Below are 17,260 nucleotides of genomic sequence, written 5' to 3' on the forward strand. Positions count from 1 at the left end.
GTCAGGAAGTCGGTTTTAGCTGGCTAAGGTCAGGAAGTCGGTTTTATCTTGCTAAGGTCAGGAAGTCGGTTTTATCTTGCTAAGGTCAGGAAGTCGGTTTTATCTTGTTAAGCTCAGGAAGTCGGTTTTATCTTACTAAGGGCAGGAAGTCGGTTTTATCTTGTTAAGGGCAGGAATCGGTTTTAGTTTGCTAAGGTCAGGAAGTGGGGCATCCTGTATTCTGAATTGAGAGGCGACAGTCGTTCTCCCCCTGGTCCAAACCACTGATGAGTATTTGGGAGTATTTTACACAATGTAATTTGACCCAGGCCTGTGAACGTGTCTCTGCAGGTCCTTCTCTGGTCGGCGTGGTGAGGAAGGACTGGGCATCTGACAACAGTATCGCCCTCTCCTGGCCGGAGGCAGAACAGCAGCCTAACGTCATACTGGACTATGAGATCAAGTACTACGATAAGGTAACGTCCTATAGACCACATTTCTGTAACACTTTAGTTGTATAGAGAAATGCGAAGGTTGTCGGTTCAATTCCCACACGGTTCACATACTAAAATGTATACACTCACTGTATGCCAGCCATACCGCCCTGCATACCACTGCCGGCTTGCTTCTGAAGCTAAGCAGGGTTGGTCCTGGTCGGTCCCTGGATGGGAGACCAGGTGTTGCTGGAAGTGGTGTTGGAGGGCCAGTAGGAGGCACTCTTTCCTCTGGTCTAAAAAAATATCCCAATGCCCCAGGGCAGTGATTGGGGACATTGCCCTGTGTAGGGTGCCGTCTTTCAGATGGGACGTTAAACTGGTGTCCTGACTCTCTGAGGTCATTAAAAGATCCCATGGCACTTATCGTAAGAGTAGGGGTGTTAACCCCGGTGTTCTGGCTAAATTCCCAATCTGGCCCTCAAACCATTACGGTCACCTAATCATCCCCAGCTTACAATTGGCTCATTCATCCCCTCTCCTCTCCCCTGTAACTATTCCCCAGGTCGTTGCTGTAAATGAGAACATGTTCTCAACTTACCTGGTAAAATAAAGGTAAAATAAGTCAAATGTAAGACACATTGGATAAAAAGGTCTGTTAACCAGTGCTCCTGGAGGTGGCTTCTGTATGTCTTTTTTTGCTCCCACCCTGTTGTAAGTGAAGTCATTTGGGGTGTGTCCTCACCAGGAACAGGAACAGTCGGGATACTCATCGACCCGTACCAAGGCCCTCAGCGTCATCGTGACCGGTCTCAAGCCCTCCACCGTGTACGTGTTCCACGTGCGCGCTCGCACCGCCGCAGGCTTCACCGCTTACAGCGACACGTTTGACTTCTCCACCGGGGACGAGGGTGAGGACACGCGTCTGTGTGTCTGTGTGTTTCTCTGTGTGTGTGTTTCTCTGTGTCTGTGTGTTTCTCTGTGTGTGTGTTTCTGTGTGTGTGTGTGTGTTTCAGTGTGTGTGTGTGTGTGTGTGTGTGTGTGTGTGTGTGTGTGTGTGTGTGTGTGTGTTCTCTCAGTGTGTGTTCTCAGTGTGTGTGTTCTCAGTGTGTGTGTTTCTCAGTGTGTGTGTTCTCAGTGTGTGTGTGTGTGTGTGTGTGTGTGTGTGTGTGTGTGTGTGTGTGTGTGCGTGTGTGTGTGTGTGTTTCTCAGTGTGTGTGTTTCAGTGTGTGTGTTTCAGTGTGTGTGTTTCTCAGTGTGTGTGTGTGTGTGTGTGTGTGTGTGTGTGTGTGTGTGTGTGTGTGTGTGTGTGTGTGTGTGTGTGTGTGTGTGTGTGTGTGTGTGATTCAGTGTGTGTGTAGTACTAAGTTGTATACTTGTCTCAGTGTGTGTAGTACTAAGTTGTATACTTGTCTCAGTGTGTGTAGTACTAAGCTGTATACTTGTCTCAGTGTGTGTGGTACTAAGTTGTATACTTGTCTCAGTGTGTGTAGTACTAAGTTGTATTCTTATCTCAGTGTGTGTAGTACTAAGTTGCATACTTGTCTCAGTGTGTGTGGTACTAAGTTGTATACTTGTCTCAGTGTGTGTGGTACTAAGTTGTATACTTGTCTCAGTGTGTGTAGTACTAAGTTGTATACTTGTCTCAGTGTGTGTAGTACTAAGTTGTATACTTGTCTCAGTGTGTGTAGTACTAAGTTGTATACTTGTCTCAGTGTGTGTAGTACTAAGTTGTATACTTGTCTCAGTGTGTGTAGTACTAAGTTGTATACTTGTCCCAGTGTGTGTGTACTACTAAGTTGTATACTTGTCTCAGTGTGTGTAGTACTAAGTTGTATACTTGTCTCAGTGTGTGTAGTACTAAGCTGTATACTTGTCTCAGTGTGTGTAGTACTAAGCTGTATACTTGTCTCAGTGTGTGTAGTACTAAGTTGTATACTTGTCTCAGTGTGTGTAGTACTAAGCTGTATACTTGTCTCAGTGTGTGTGGTACTAAGTTGTATACTTGTCTCAGTGTGTGTAGTACTAAGTAGTATACTTGTCTCAGTGTGTGTAGTACTAAGTTGTATACTTGTCCCAGTGTGTGTAGTACTAAGTTGTATACGTGTCTCAGTGTGTGTAGTACTAAGTTGTATACTTGTCTCAGTGTGTGTAGTACTAAGTTGTATACTTGTCTCAGTGTGTGTAGTAATAAGTTGTATACTTGTCTCATTGTGTGTAGTAATAAGTTGTATACTTGTCTCATTGTGTGTAGTACTAAGCTGTATACTTGTCTCAGTGTGTGTAGTACTAAGTTGTATACGTGTCTCAGTGTGTACTTGTCTTAGTGTGTGTAGTACTAAGTTGTATACTTGTCCCAGTGTGTGTAGTACTAAGTTGTATACTTATCTCAATGAGTGTAGTACTAAGTTGTATACTTGTCTCAGTGTGTGTAGTACTAAGTTGTATTCTTATCTCAGTGTGTGTAGTACTAAGTTGCATACTTGTCTCAGTGTGTGTAGTACTAAGTTGTATACTTGTCTCAGTGTGTGTGGTACTAAGTTGTATACTTGTCTCAGTGTGTGTAGTACTAAGTTGTATACTTGTCTCAGTGTGTGTAGTACTAAGTTGTATACTTGTCTCAGTGTGTGTAGTACTAAGTTGTATACTTGTCTCAGTGTGTGTAGTACTAAGTTGTATACTTGTCTCAGTGTGTGTAGTACTAAGTTGTATACTTGTCCCAGTGTGTGTGTACTACTAAGTTGTATACTTGTCTCAGTGTGTGTAGTACTAAGTTGTATACTTGTCTCAGTGTGTGTAGTACTAAGCTGTATACTTGTCTCAGTGTGTGTAGTACTAAGCTGTATACTTGTCTCAGTGTGTGTAGTACTAAGTTGTATACTTGTCTCAGTGTGTGTAGTACTAAGCTGTATACTTGTCTCAGTGTGTGTGGTACTAAGTTGTATACTTGTCTCAGTGTGTGTAGTACTAAGTAGTATACTTGTCTCAGTGTGTGTAGTACTAAGTTGTATACTTGTCCCAGTGTGTGTAGTACTAAGTTGTATACGTGTCTCAGTGTGTGTAGTACTAAGTTGTATACTTGTCTCAGTGTGTGTAGTACTAAGTTGTATACTTGTCTCAGTGTGTGTAGTAATAAGTTGTATACTTGTCTCATTGTGTGTAGTACTAAGCTGTATACTTGTCTCAGTGTGTGTAGTACTAAGTTGAATACGTGTCTCAGTGTGTGTAGTACTAAGTTGTATACGTGTCTCAGTGTGTACTTGTCTTAGTGTGTGTAGTACTAAGTTGTATACTTGTCCCAGTGTGTGTAGTACTAAGTTGTATACTTGTCTCAATGAGTGTAGTACTAAGTTGTATACTTGTCTCAGTGTGTGTAGTACTAAGTTGTATGCGTGTCTCAGTGTGTGTAGTACTAAGTTGTATACTTGTCTCAGTGTGTGTAGTACTAAGTTGTATACTTGTCTCAGTGTGTGTAGTACTAAGCTGTATACTTGTCTCAGTGTGTGTAGTACTAAGCTGTATACTTGTCCCAGTGTGTGTAGTACTAAGTCGTATGCTTGTCTCTCTCTGCTCTGTCCCGTAACAGACTCAGGCATGGCAGCTGACCATAGGCAGGTGCTAGTGGTTGTCACGGCAGCCGTGGGCGGGTTCTCCCTGCTCATCATCCTCACCCTCTTCTTCCTCATCACCGGACGGTAAGAGACACCCCACTCCTAGCCTATGTCTCTATTCCCTTTATAGTGCCCTACTTTATGACACCCTATTCCCTATATAGTGCACTACTTTGACACCCTATTCCCTATGTAGTGTACTACTTTGACACCCTATTCCCTATATAGTGCACTACTTTGACACCCTATTCCCTATATAGTGCACTACTTTGACACCCTATTCCCTATGTAGTGCACTACTTTGACACCCTATTCCCTATGTAGTGCACTACTTTGACACCCTATTCCCTATATAGTGCACTACTTTTGACCAGATCCCTATGGGGAATAGTGTGCCCTTAGGCTGCCTTGACAACATACTTCTGAAGTAGTACTTGTGCCCCTCTCTCTCTCAATTCAATTCAAGGGGCTTTAACCTTTCTGGTGCAGGCGTTCTGCTAGCGACCCACCTCGACAACATCCGAGCGACAAATTCAAAATACAGAAATAGTCATAATAAACATTCATAAAAAATACAAGTGTTATACATCGGTTTAAAGATTAACTTCTCGTTAATCCAGTCGCTTTGTCAGATTTCAAAAAGGCTTTACGGCGAAAGCATACCATGTGATTATCTGAGGACAGCGCCCCCTGCTTACAAATGCATACAAACATTTTTACAACAGAGTAAAGGAATTACAAAAGTCAGAAATAGCGATAAAATTAATCACTTAACCTTTGAAGATCTTCATCTGGTTGCAGTCACAAGAGTCCCAGCTACACAATAAATGTTTGTTTTGTTCGATAAAGTCCCTCTTTATATCCCAAAAACTCTGTTTTGTTGGCGCGTTGTGTTCAGTAATCCACTGACTCCAAGGCAGTCAAAACATGCAGACGAAAACATCCTAATAGTACCGGTAAAGTTCGTCGAAACATGTCAAACGATGTTTATAATTCATTCTCAGGTATGTCAATTGTCTAAATAATCGATAATATTTAAACCGGACAATAACGTATTCAATAGAAAGGGAAAACAACAAAGCAAGCGGTCACGCACGCAAACCAGCTCTGCTTTCTTCCTCAGTCCACTGACAAAAAGGTCTCATTCTTCTTCATTTTTCAGAAAACAAGCCTGAAACAATGTCTAAAGGCTGGTGACATCTAGTGGAAGCCATAGGAACTGCAATCTGGGTCCTAACCCATTAGATACTCTATAGGCATTCAATTGAAAATACCCACATCAAAAAGATCCCACTTCCTGGATGGATTTTCCTCAGGTTTTCACCTGCCATATTAGTTCTGTTATACTCACAGACATTATCTTAACAATTTTGGAAACTTTAGAGTGTTTTCTATCCAAATCGACCAATTATATGCATATCCTAGCTTCTGGGCCTGAGTAACAGGTCATTTTACTTTGGACACGCTTCTCATCCAGATGTCGAAATACTGCCCCCAAGCCATAAGAAGATTTATTGGCATGGGAAACATATGTTAACATTGCCAAAGTGAAATAGATAATATACAAAAGTGAAATAAACAGTAGAAATGAACAGTAAACATTACACTCACAGAAATTCCAAAAGAATAAAGACATTTCAAATGTCATATTATGTATATATACAGTGTTGTAAGGATGTACAAATACTGAAAATTCAAAAGGGAAAATAAATAAGCATAAATATGGGTTGTATTTACAATGGTTTTTGTTCTTCACTGGTTGCCATTTTCTTGTGGCAACAGGTCACAAATATTGCTGCTGTGATGGCACACTGTGGTATTTCACCCAGTAGATATGGGAGTTTATCAGAATCGGGTTTGTTTTCAAATTCTTTGTGGATCTGTGTAATCTGAAAGAAATATGTGTCTCTAATATGGTCATAGGCAGGAGGTTAGGAAGTGCAGCTCAGTTTCCACCTCATTTTGTGGGCAGTGTGCACATAGCCTGTCTTCTCTTGAGAGCCAGGTCTGCCTACGGCGGCCTTTCTCAATAGCAAGGCTATGCTCACTGAGTCTGTACATAGTCAAAGATTTCCTTAAGTTTGTGTCAGTCACAGTGGTCAGGTATTCTGTCACTGTGTACTCTCTGTTTAGAGACAAATAGCATTCTAGTTTGCTCAGTTTTTTTGTTAATTCTTTCCAATTTGTCAAGTAATTATCTTTTTGTTTTCTCGTGATTTGGTTAGGTCTAATTGTGTTGCTGTCCTGGGGCTCTGCAGGGTCTGTTTGTGTTTGTGAACAGAGCCCCAGGACTCACTCTCTCCTCTCTCCCCTCGCCTCTTCTCTCCCCCACCACTCCTCTCCCTCTCCCTCCACCTCTCTCCTCTCCTCTCTTCCCTCTCCTCCCCTTTCTCCCCCACCACTCCTCTCCCTCTCCCTCCACCTTTCTCTCCTCTCTCCCCTCTCCTCCCCTCTCTCCCCCACCACTCCTCTCCCTCCCCCTCCTCTCTCCCCTCTCTCTCCTCTCTCTTTCTCTCCCCCTCTCCTCTCATTATCTCTGAGTGTGATTCAGTTCAAATCGGTTCATCCAGGCACCCCCACATCCGCCAAGCTGTCCTTCTCATTTTCCCATTGGCTGGACCACTTTTATGCCTAATTACCCTGCATGCATTCCTGCTGCTGGCTGCTGGCTGTCTGGTTGTCTCCTCTCATTGGTTACTCCCCTATCTATATGTATGTCACCCTGACTTAGAGATCCTTTTCTCTATTTGGTTAGGTCGGGGTGTGACTAGGGGGGGCAATCTATGTTTTCTATTTCTTTATTGGCCGGGTATGGTTCCAAATCAGAGGCAGCTGTCTATCGTTGTCTCTGATTGGGGATCATACTTAGGCAGCCTTTTTTCCCACCTGTAGTTTGTGGGATCTTGTTTTTGGTACTATGCTGTTTAGCCCTACTAGACGTTTCGTTTTGTATTTGTTGTTTTGTCTACCACGCTGCACCTTGGTCCGATCCTTCCATCGACGAACGTAACATTGTAGCTACTACTGACTGACAGAGAGTGTATGGACACTGACAGGAGGTTCAGATTGGGACTGGGCTACGACAGAGGCTGAGTCCCAAATGAACACTGACAGGAGGTTCAGATTGGGACTGGTCTACGACATAGGTTGAGTCCCAAATGAACACTGACAGGAGGGTTCAGATTGGGACTGGGCTACGACATAGGATGAGTCCCAAATTAACACTGACAGGAGGGTTCAGATTGGGACTGGGCTAAGACATAGGTTGAGTCCCAAATGAACACTGACAGGAGGGTTCAGATTGGGACTGGGCTACGACATAGGATGAGTCCCAAATTAACACTGACAGGAGGGTTCAGATTGGGACTGGGCTACGACATAGGATGAGTCCCAAATGAACACTGACAGGAGGGTTCAGATTGGGACTGGGCTACGACATAGGATGAGTCCCAAATGAACACTGACAGGAGGGTTCAGATTGGGACTGGGCTACGACATAGGATGAGTCCCAAATTAACACTGACAGGAGGGTTCAGATTGGGACTGGGCTACGACAGAGGCTGAGTCCCAAATGAACACTGACAGGAGGTTCAGATTGGGACTGGGCTAAGACATAGGATGAGTCCCAAATGGACAATGACAGGAGGTTCAGACAGGAACCTCTACCTGACATGTGTCTGTAATGTAGTCAGACAGGAACCTCTACCTGACGTCTGTAATGTAGTCAAACAGGAACCTCTACCTGACATGTGTCTGTAATGTAGTCAGACAGGAACCTCTACCTGACATGTGTCTGTAATGTAGTCAGACAGGAACCTCTACCTGATGTCTGTAATGTAGCCAGACAGGAACCTCTACCTGACCTCGTCCACTGTGTCTCTCTCCCGGTCCAGGTGTCAGGGGTTCATCAAGGCTAAGATGAAGTCAGAGGATAAGAGGGCCGACTTTCACAACGTGCTTCCTTTCCCTGGTATCAAGACGTATGTGGACCCTGACACATATGAAGACCCAACGCAGGCTGTCCACGAGTTCACCAAGGAGATAGATCCTTCTAGAATACGCATCGAGAGGGTGATAGGAGCAGGTACTGAGACACACACACACACACACACACACACACACACACACACACACACACACACACACACACACACACACACACACACACACACACACACACACACACACACACACACACACACACACGTGCAAGCAAGCACACACCCACACACACACACAGAGAACACACACACACACACACACACACACACACACACACACACACACACACACACACACACACACACACACACACACACACGTGCAAGCAAGCATGCACACGGTAGTTATATAGGATGGTGTGTATAGACAGTAGTTATATAGGATGGTGTGTATAGACAGTATAGACAGTAGTTATATAGGATGGTGTGTATAGACAGTATAGACAGTAGTTATATAGGATGGTGTGTATAGACAGTAGTTATATAGGATGGTGTGTATAGACGGTATAGACAGTAGTTATATAGGATGGTGTGTATAGACAGTAGTTATATAGGATGGTGTGTATAGACGGTATAGACAGTAGTTATATAGGATGGTGTGTATAGACAGTAGTTATATAGGATGGTGTGTATAGACAGTATAGACAGTAGTTATATAGGATGGTGTGTATAGACAGTAGTTATATAGGATGGTGTGTATAGACAGTATAGACAGTAGTTATATAGGATGGTGTGTATAGACAGTAGTTATATAGGATGGTGTGTATAGACAGTATAGACAGTAGTTATATAGGATGGTGTATATAGACAGTAGTTATATAGGATGGTGTGTATAGACAGTAGTTATATAGGATGGTGTGTATAGACAGTAGTTATATAGGATAGTGTGTATAGACAGTAGTTATATAGGATGGTGTATATAGACAGTAGTTATATAGGATGGTGTGTATAGACAGTAGTTATATAGGATGGTGTGTATAGACAGTAGTTATATAGGATGGTGTGTATAGACAGTAGTTATATAGGATGGTGTGTATAGACAGTAGTTATATAGGATGGTGTGTATAGACAGTAGTTATAAAGGATGGTGTGTATAGACAGTAGTTATATAGGATGGTGTGTATAGACAGTATAGACAGTAGTTATATAGGATGGTGTGCATAGACAGTAGTTATATAGGATGGTGTGTATAGACAGTAGTTATATAGGATGGTGTGTATAGACAGTATAGACAGTAGTTATATAGGATGGTGTGTATAGACAGTAGTTATATAGGGTGGTGTGTATAGACAGTAGTTATATAGGATGGTGTGTATAGACAGTAGTTATATAGGATGGTGTGTATAGACAGTATAGACAGTAGTTATATAGGATGGTGTGTATAGACAGTAGTTATATAGGATGGTGTGTATAGACAGTAGTTATATAGGATGGTGTGTATGGACAGTATAGACAGTAGTTATATAGGATGGTGTGTATAGACAGTAGTTATATAGGATGGTGTGTATGGACAGTAGTTATATAGGATGGTGTGTATAGACAGTAGTTATATAGGATGGTGTGTATAGACAGTAGTTATATAGGATGGTGTGTATAGACAGTAGTTATATAGGATGGTGTGTATAGACAGTAGTTATATAGGATGGTGTGTATAGACAGTATAGACAGTAGTTATATAGGATGGTGTGTATAGACAGTAGTTATATAGGATGGTGTGTATAGACAGTAGTTATATAGGATGGTGTGTATAGACAGTATAGACAGTAGTTATATAGGATGGTGTATATAGACAGTAGTTATATAGGACGGTGTGTATAGACAGTAGTTATATAGGATGGTGTGTATAGACAGTAGTTATATAGGATGGTGTGTATAGACAGTAGTTATATAGGATGGTGTGTATAGACAGTAGTTATATAGGATGGTGTGTATAGACAGTAGTTATATAGGATGGTGTGTATAGACAGTAGTTCTATAGGATGGTGTGTATAGACAGTAGTTATATAAGATGGTGTGTATAGACAGTATAGACAGTAGTTATATAGGATGGTGTGTATAGACAGTAGTTATATAGGATGGTGTGTATAGACAGTATAGACAGTAGTTATATAGGATGGTGTGTATAGACAGTATTGACAGTAGTTATATAGGATGGTGTGTATAGACAGTAGTTATATAGGATGGTGTGTATACACAGTTGTTATATAGGATGGTGTGTATAGACAGTAGTTATATAGGATGGTGTGTATAGACAGTAGTTATATAGGATGGTGTGTATAGACAGTATAGACAGTAGTTATATAGGATGGTGTATATAGACAGTAGTTATATAGGATGGTGTGTATAGACAGTAGTTATATAGGATGGTGTGTATAGACAGTAGTTATATAGGATGGTGTGTATAGACAGTATAGACAGTAGTTATATAGGATGGTGTGTATAGACAGTATAGACAGTAGTTATATAGGATGGTGTGTATAGACAGTATAGACAGTAGTTATATAGGATGGTGTGTATAGACAGTAGTTATATAGGATGGTGTGTATAGACAGTATAGACAGTATTTATATAGGATGGTGTGTATAGACAGTATAGACAGTAGTTATATAGGATGGTGTGTATAGACAGTATAGACAGTAGTTATATAGGATGGTGTGTATAGACAGTAGTTATATAGGATGGTGTGTATAGACAGTATAGACAGTAGTTATATAGGATAGTGTGTATAGACAGTAGTTATATAGGATGGTGTGTATAGACAGTATAGACAGTAGTTATATAGGATGGTGTGTATAGACAGTAGTTATATAGGATGGTGTGTATAGACAGTAGTTATATAGGATGGTGTGTATAGACAGTAGTTATATAGGATGGTGTGTATAGACAGTAGTTATATAGGATGGTGTGTATAGACAGTAGTTATATAGGATGGTGTGCATAGACAGTAGTTATTGTGGATGGTGTGTATAGACAGTATAGACAGTAGTTATATAGGATGGTGTGTATAGACAGTAGTTATATAGGATGGTGTGTATAGACAGTAGTTATATAGGATGGTGTGTATAGGCAGTAGTTATATAGGATGGTGTGTATAGACAGTAGTTATATAGGATGGTGTGTATAGACAGTATAGACAGTAGTTATATAGGATGGTGTGTATAGACAGTAGTTATATAGAATGGTGTGTATAGACAGTAGTTATATAGGATGGTGTGTATAGACAGTAGTTATATAGGATGGTGTGTATAGACAGTATAGACAGTAGTTATATAGGATGGTGTGTATAGACAGTAGTTATATAGGATGGTGTGTATAGACAGTATAGACAGTAGTTATGTAGGATGGTGTATATAGACAGTAGTTATATAGGATGGTGTGTATAGACAGTAGTTATATAGGATGGTGTGTATAGACAGTAGTTATATAGGATGGTGTGTATAGACAGTAGTTATATAGAATGGTGTGTATAGACAGTAGTTATATAGGATGGTGTGTATAGACAGTAGTTATATAGAATGGTGTGTATAGACAGTAGTTATATAGGATGGTGTGTATAGACAGTATAGACCGTAGTTATATAGGATGGTGTGTATAGACAGTAGTTATATAGGATGGTGTGTATAGACAGTAGTTATATAGGATGGTGTGTATAGACAGTATAGACAGTAGTTATATAGGATGGTGTGTATAGACAGTAGTCATATAGGATGGTGTGTATAGACAGTAGTTATATAGGATGGTGTGTATAGACAGTAGTTATATAGGATGTTGTGTATAGACAGTATAGACAGTAGTTATATAGGATGGTGTGTATAGACAGTAGTTATATAGGATGGTGTGTATAGACAGTATAGACAGTAGTTATATAGGATGGTGTGTATAGACAGTAGTTATATAGGATGGTGTGTATAGACAGTAGTTATATAGGATGGTGTGTATAGACAGTATAGACAGTAGTTATATAGGATGGTGTATATAGACAGTAGTTATATAGGATGGTGTGTATAGACAGTAGTTATATAGGATGGTGTGTATAGACAGTAGTTATATAGGATGGTGTGTATAGACAGTATAGACAGTAGTTATATAGGATGGTGTGTATAGACAGTATAGACAGTAGTTATATAGGATGGTGTGTATAGACAGTAGTTATATAGGATGGTGTGTATAGACAGTAGTTATATAGGATGGTGTGTATAGACAGTAGTTATATAGGATAGTGTGTATAGACAGTATAGACAGTAGTTATATAGGATGGTGTGTATAGACAGTAGTTATATAGGATGGTGTGTATAGACAGTAGTTATATAGGATGGTGTGTATAGACAGTAGTTATATAGGATGGTGTGTATAGACAGTATAGACAGTAGTTATATAGGATGGTGTATATAGACAGTAGTTATATAGGATGGTGTGTATAGACAGTAGTTATATAGGATGGTGTGTATAGACAGTAGTTATATAGGATGGTGTGTATAGACAGTAGTTATATAGGATGGTGTGTATAGACAGTAGTTATATAGGATGGTGTGTATAGACAGTATAGACAGTAGTTATATAGGATGGTGTGTATAGACAGTAGTTATATAGGATGGTGTGTATAGACAGTAGTTATATAGGATGGTGTGTATAGACAGTAGTTATATAGGATGGTGTGTATAGACAGTAGTTATATAGGATGGTGTGTATAGACAGTATAGACAGTAGTTATATAGGATGGTGTGTATAGACAGTAGTTATATAGGATGGTGTGTATACAGTAGTTATATAGGATGGTGTGTATAGACAGTAGTTATATAGGATGGTGTGTATAGACAGTAGTTATATAGGATGGTGTGTATAGACAGTAGTTATATAGGATGGTGTGTATAGACAGTAGTTATATAGGATGGTGTATATAGACAGTATAGACAGTAGTTTTAAAGGATGGTGTGTATAGACAGTAGTTATATAGGATGGTGTGTATAGACAGTATGGACAGTAGTTATATAGGATGGTGTGTATAGACAGTATAGACAGTAGTTATATAGGATGGTGTGTATAGACAGTAGTTATATAGGATGGTGTATATAGACAGTAGTTATATAGGATGGTGTGTATAGACAGTATAGACGGTAGTTATATATGACGGTGTGTAAAGACACTATAGACAGTAGTTATATAGGATGGTGTGTATAGACAGTATAGACAGTAGTTATATAGGATGGTGTGTATAGACAGTAGTTATATAGGATGGTGTGTATAGACAGTATAGACAGTAGTTATATAGGATGGTGTGTATAGACAGTAGTTATATAGGATGGTGTGTATAGACAGTAGTTATATAGGATGGTGTGTATAGACAGTAGTTATATAGGATGGTGTGTATAGACAGTAGTTATAAAGGATGGTGTGTATAGACAGTAGTTATATAGGATGGTGTGTATAGACAGTATAGACAGTAGTTATATAGGATGGTGTGCATAGACAGTAGTTATATAGGATGGTGTGTATAGACAGTAGTTATATAGGATGGTGTGTATAGACAGTATAGACAGTAGTTATATAGGATGGTGTGTATAGACAGTAGTTATATAGGGTGGTGTGTATAGACAGTAGTATAGGTGTGTATAGACAGTAGTTATATAGGATGGTGTAAGTAGTTATAGATGGTGTATAGACAGTATAGACAGTAGTTATATAGGATGGTGTGTATAGACAGTAGTTATATAGGATGGTGTGTATAGACAGTAGTTATATAGGATGGTGTGTATAGAAAGTAGTTATATAGAATGGTGTGTATAGACAGTATAGACAGTAGTTATGTGCCGGCTACCTGCACTGTGGAATGTTATTGAGGGTTTCCCTCAGCAGTGGAATGTTATTGAAGGTTTCCCCCAACAGTGGAATGTTATTGAGGGTTTCCCCCAGCAGTGGAATGTTATTGAGGGTTTCCCTCAGCATTGAGGGTTTCCCCCAGCAGTGGAATGTTATTGAGGGTTTCCTTCAGCAGTGGAATGTCATTGAGGGTTTCCCTCAGCATTGAGGGTTTCCCTCAGCAGTGGAATGTTATTGAGGGTTTCCCTCAGCATTGAGGGTTTCCCCCAGCAGTGGAATGTTATTGAGGGTTTCCCCCAGCAGTGGAATGTCATTGAGGGTTTCCCCCAGCAGTGGAATTTTATTGAGGGTTTCCCCCAGCAGTGGAACGTCAGTGAGTGTTTCCCTCAGCAGTGGAATGTTATTGAGGGTTTCCCTTAGCAGTGGAATGTTATTGAGGGTTTCCCCCAGCAGTGGAATGTTATTGAGGGTTTCCCTCAGCAGTGGAATGTTATTGAGGGTTTCCCCCAGCAGTGGAATGCTATTGAGGGTTTCCCTCAGCAGTGGAATGTTATTGAGGGTTTCCCTCAGCAGTGGAATGTTATTGAGGGTTTCCCTCAGCAGTGGAATGTTATTGAGGGTTTCCCTCAGCAGTGGAATGTTATTGAGGGTTTCCCCCAGCAGTGGAATGCCAGTGAGGGTTTCCCCCAGCAGTGGAATGTCAGTGAGGGTTTCCCCCAGCAGTGGAATGTTATTGAGGGTTTCCCCTAGCAGTGGAATGTTATTGAGGGTTTCCCCCAGCAGTGAGCGTTTCCCCCTGCAGTATAATGTTATTGAGGGTTTCCCCCAGCAGTGTAATGTTATTGAGGGTTTCCCCCAGCAGTGGAATGTTATTGAGGGTTTCCCCTAGCAGTGGAATGTTATTGAGGGTTTCCCCCAGCAGTGGAATGTTATTGAGGGTTTCCCCTAGCAGTGGAATGTTATTGAGGGTTTCCCTCAGCAGTGGAATGTCAGTGAGGGTTTCCCCCAGCAGTGGAATGTCAGTGAGGGTTTCCCCCAGCAGTGGAATGTTATTGAGGGTTTCCTCCAGCAGTGGAATGTTATTGAGGGTTTCCCCCAGCAGTGGAATGTCATTGAGGGTTTCCCCCAGCAGTGAGGGTTTCCCCCATCAGTGGAATGTCAGTGAGGGTTTCCCCCAGAAGTGGAATGTCAGTGAGGGTTTCCCTCAGCAGTGGAATGTTATTGAGGGTTTCCCCAAACAGTGGAATATTATTGAGGGTTTCCCTCAGCAGTGGAATGTTATTGAGGGTTTCCCCCAGCAGTGGAATGTCAGTGAGGGTTTCCCCCAGCAGTGGAATGTCAGTGAGGGTTTCCCCCAGCAGTGGATTGTTATTGAGGGTTTCCCCCAGCAGTGGAATATTATTGAGGGTTTCCCTCAGCAGTGGAATGTTATTGAGGGTTTCCCCCAGCAGTGGAATGTTAGTGAGGGTTTCCCCCAGCAGTGGAATGTCAGTGAGGGTTTCCCTCAGCAGTGAGGGTTTCCCCCAGCAGTGGAATGTCAGTGAGGGTTTCCCCCAGCAGTGAGGGTTTCCCCCAGCAGTGGAATGTCAGTGAGGGTTTCCCTCAGCAGTGGAATGTTATTGAGGGTTTCCCCCAGCAGTGGAATGTCAGTGAGGGTTTCCCTCAGCAGTGGAATGTTATTGAGGGTTTTCCCCAGCAGTGGAATGTCAGTGAGGGTTTCCCTCAGCAGTGAGGGTTTCCCCCAGCAGTGGAATGTCAGTGAGGGTTTCCCTCAGCAGTGAGGGTTTCCCTCAGCAGTGGAATGTCAGTGAGGGTTTCCCCCAGCAGTGAGGGTTTCCCCCAGCAGTGGAATGTTTTTGAGGGTTTCCCTCAGCAGTGGAATGTTATTGAGGGTTTCCCCATCAGTGGAATGTTATTGAGGGTTTCCCTCAGCAGTGGAATGTTATTGAGGGTTTCCCTCAGCAGTGGAATGTTATTGAGGGTTTCCCTCAGCAGTGGAATGTCAGTGAGGGTTTCCCTCAGCAGTGGAATGTTATTGAGGGTTTCCCTCAGCAGTGGAATGTTATTGAGGGTTTCCCCCAGCAGTGAGGGTTTCCCCCATCAGTGGAATGTCAGTGAGGGTTTCCCCCAGCAGTGGAATGTCAGTGAGGGTTTCCCTCAGCAGTGGAATGTTATTGAGGGTTTCCCCCAGCAGTGGAATATTATTGAGGGTTTCCCTCAGCAGTGGAATGTTATTGAGGGTTTCCCCCAGCAGTGGAATGTCAGTGAGGGTTTCCCCCAGCAGTGGAATGTCAGTGAGGGTTTCCCCCAGCAGTGGATTGTTATTGAGGGTTTCCCCCAGCAGTGCAATATTATTGAGGGTTTCCCTCAGCAGTGGAATGTTATTGAGGGTTTCACCCAGCAGTGGAATGTTATTGAGGATTTCACCCAGCAGTGGAATGTTATTGAGGGTTTCCCCCAGCAGTGGATTGTTATTGAGGGTTTCCCCCAGCAGTGGAATATTATTGAGGGTTTCCCTCAGCAGTGGAATGTTATTGAGGGTTTCACCTAGCAGTGGAATGTTATTGAGGATTTCACCCAGCAGTGGAATGTTATTGAGGATTTCTCCCAGCAGTGTAATGTTATTGAGGGTTTCCCCCAGCAGTGGAATGTCAGTGAGGGTTTCCCCCAGCAGTGGAATGTCAGTGAGGGTTTCCCTCAGCAGTGAGGGTTTCCCCCAGCAGTGGAATGTCAGTGAGGGTTTCCCCCAGCAGTGAGGGTTTCCCCCAGCAGTGGAATGTCAGTGAGGGTTTCCCTCAGCAGTGGAATGTTATTGAGGGTTTCCCCCAGCAGTGGAATGTCAGTGAGGGTTTCCCTCAGCAGTGGAATGTTATTGAGGGTTTCCCCCAGCAGTGGAATGTCAGTGAGGGTTTCCCTCAGCAGTGAGGGTTTCCCCCAGCAGTGGAATGTCAGTGAGGGTTTCCCTCAGCAGTGAGGGTTTCCCCCAGCAGTGGAATGTCAGTGAGGGTTTCCCCCAGCAGTGAGGGTTTCCCCCAGCAGTGGAATGTTTTTGAGGGTTTCCCCCAGCAGTGAGGGTATCCCCCAGCAGTGGAATGTTATTGAGGGTTTCCCCCAGCAGTGAGGGTATCCCCCAGCAGTGGAATGTTATTGAGGGTTTCCCTCAGTCCCGATCCTGGTGTTTTAAGTAACGTGACTGCCATCTAGTGGACACTGTGTCTAAGTGTAGCTAGTCGTCACCTCACTGTGGGGGAAAGTAGTTACAGCACTCAGATCAGTGGTGAGATTCATCACCAGGGGGAATCTTCCAACCAGACAGTGTTCAGTCTAACTCAGGCACTGTAGACAGTGTTCAGTCTAACTCAGGCACTGTAGACAGTGTTCAGTCTAACTCAGGCACTATAGACAGTGTTCAGTCTAA

The 17,260-nt window shown here is 42.3% G+C and overlaps 1 protein-coding gene across 1 annotated transcript in view; it reads left to right on the forward strand.

Moving 5' to 3' along the window:
• Nucleotides 1-330: 330 nt before the first annotated feature.
• The window catches only part of LOC120038572 (ephrin type-A receptor 6-like), a gene marked incomplete at both ends in the record, with an annotated part of 27,858 nt that continues 10,928 nt past the window's right edge, over nucleotides 331-17,260 (forward strand). The window contains 4 exon segments of the mRNA XM_038984266.1: nucleotides 331-455; nucleotides 1,162-1,324; nucleotides 4,000-4,108; nucleotides 7,918-8,108. Of these exon segments, the coding sequence (XP_038840194.1) occupies nucleotides 331-455; nucleotides 1,162-1,324; nucleotides 4,000-4,108; nucleotides 7,918-8,108 (588 nt within the window).

This window comes from Salvelinus namaycush, unplaced genomic scaffold (genome assembly GCF_016432855.1).
Source record: "Salvelinus namaycush isolate Seneca unplaced genomic scaffold, SaNama_1.0 Scaffold2253, whole genome shotgun sequence".
NCBI lineage: Eukaryota > Metazoa > Chordata > Actinopteri > Salmoniformes > Salmonidae > Salvelinus > Salvelinus namaycush.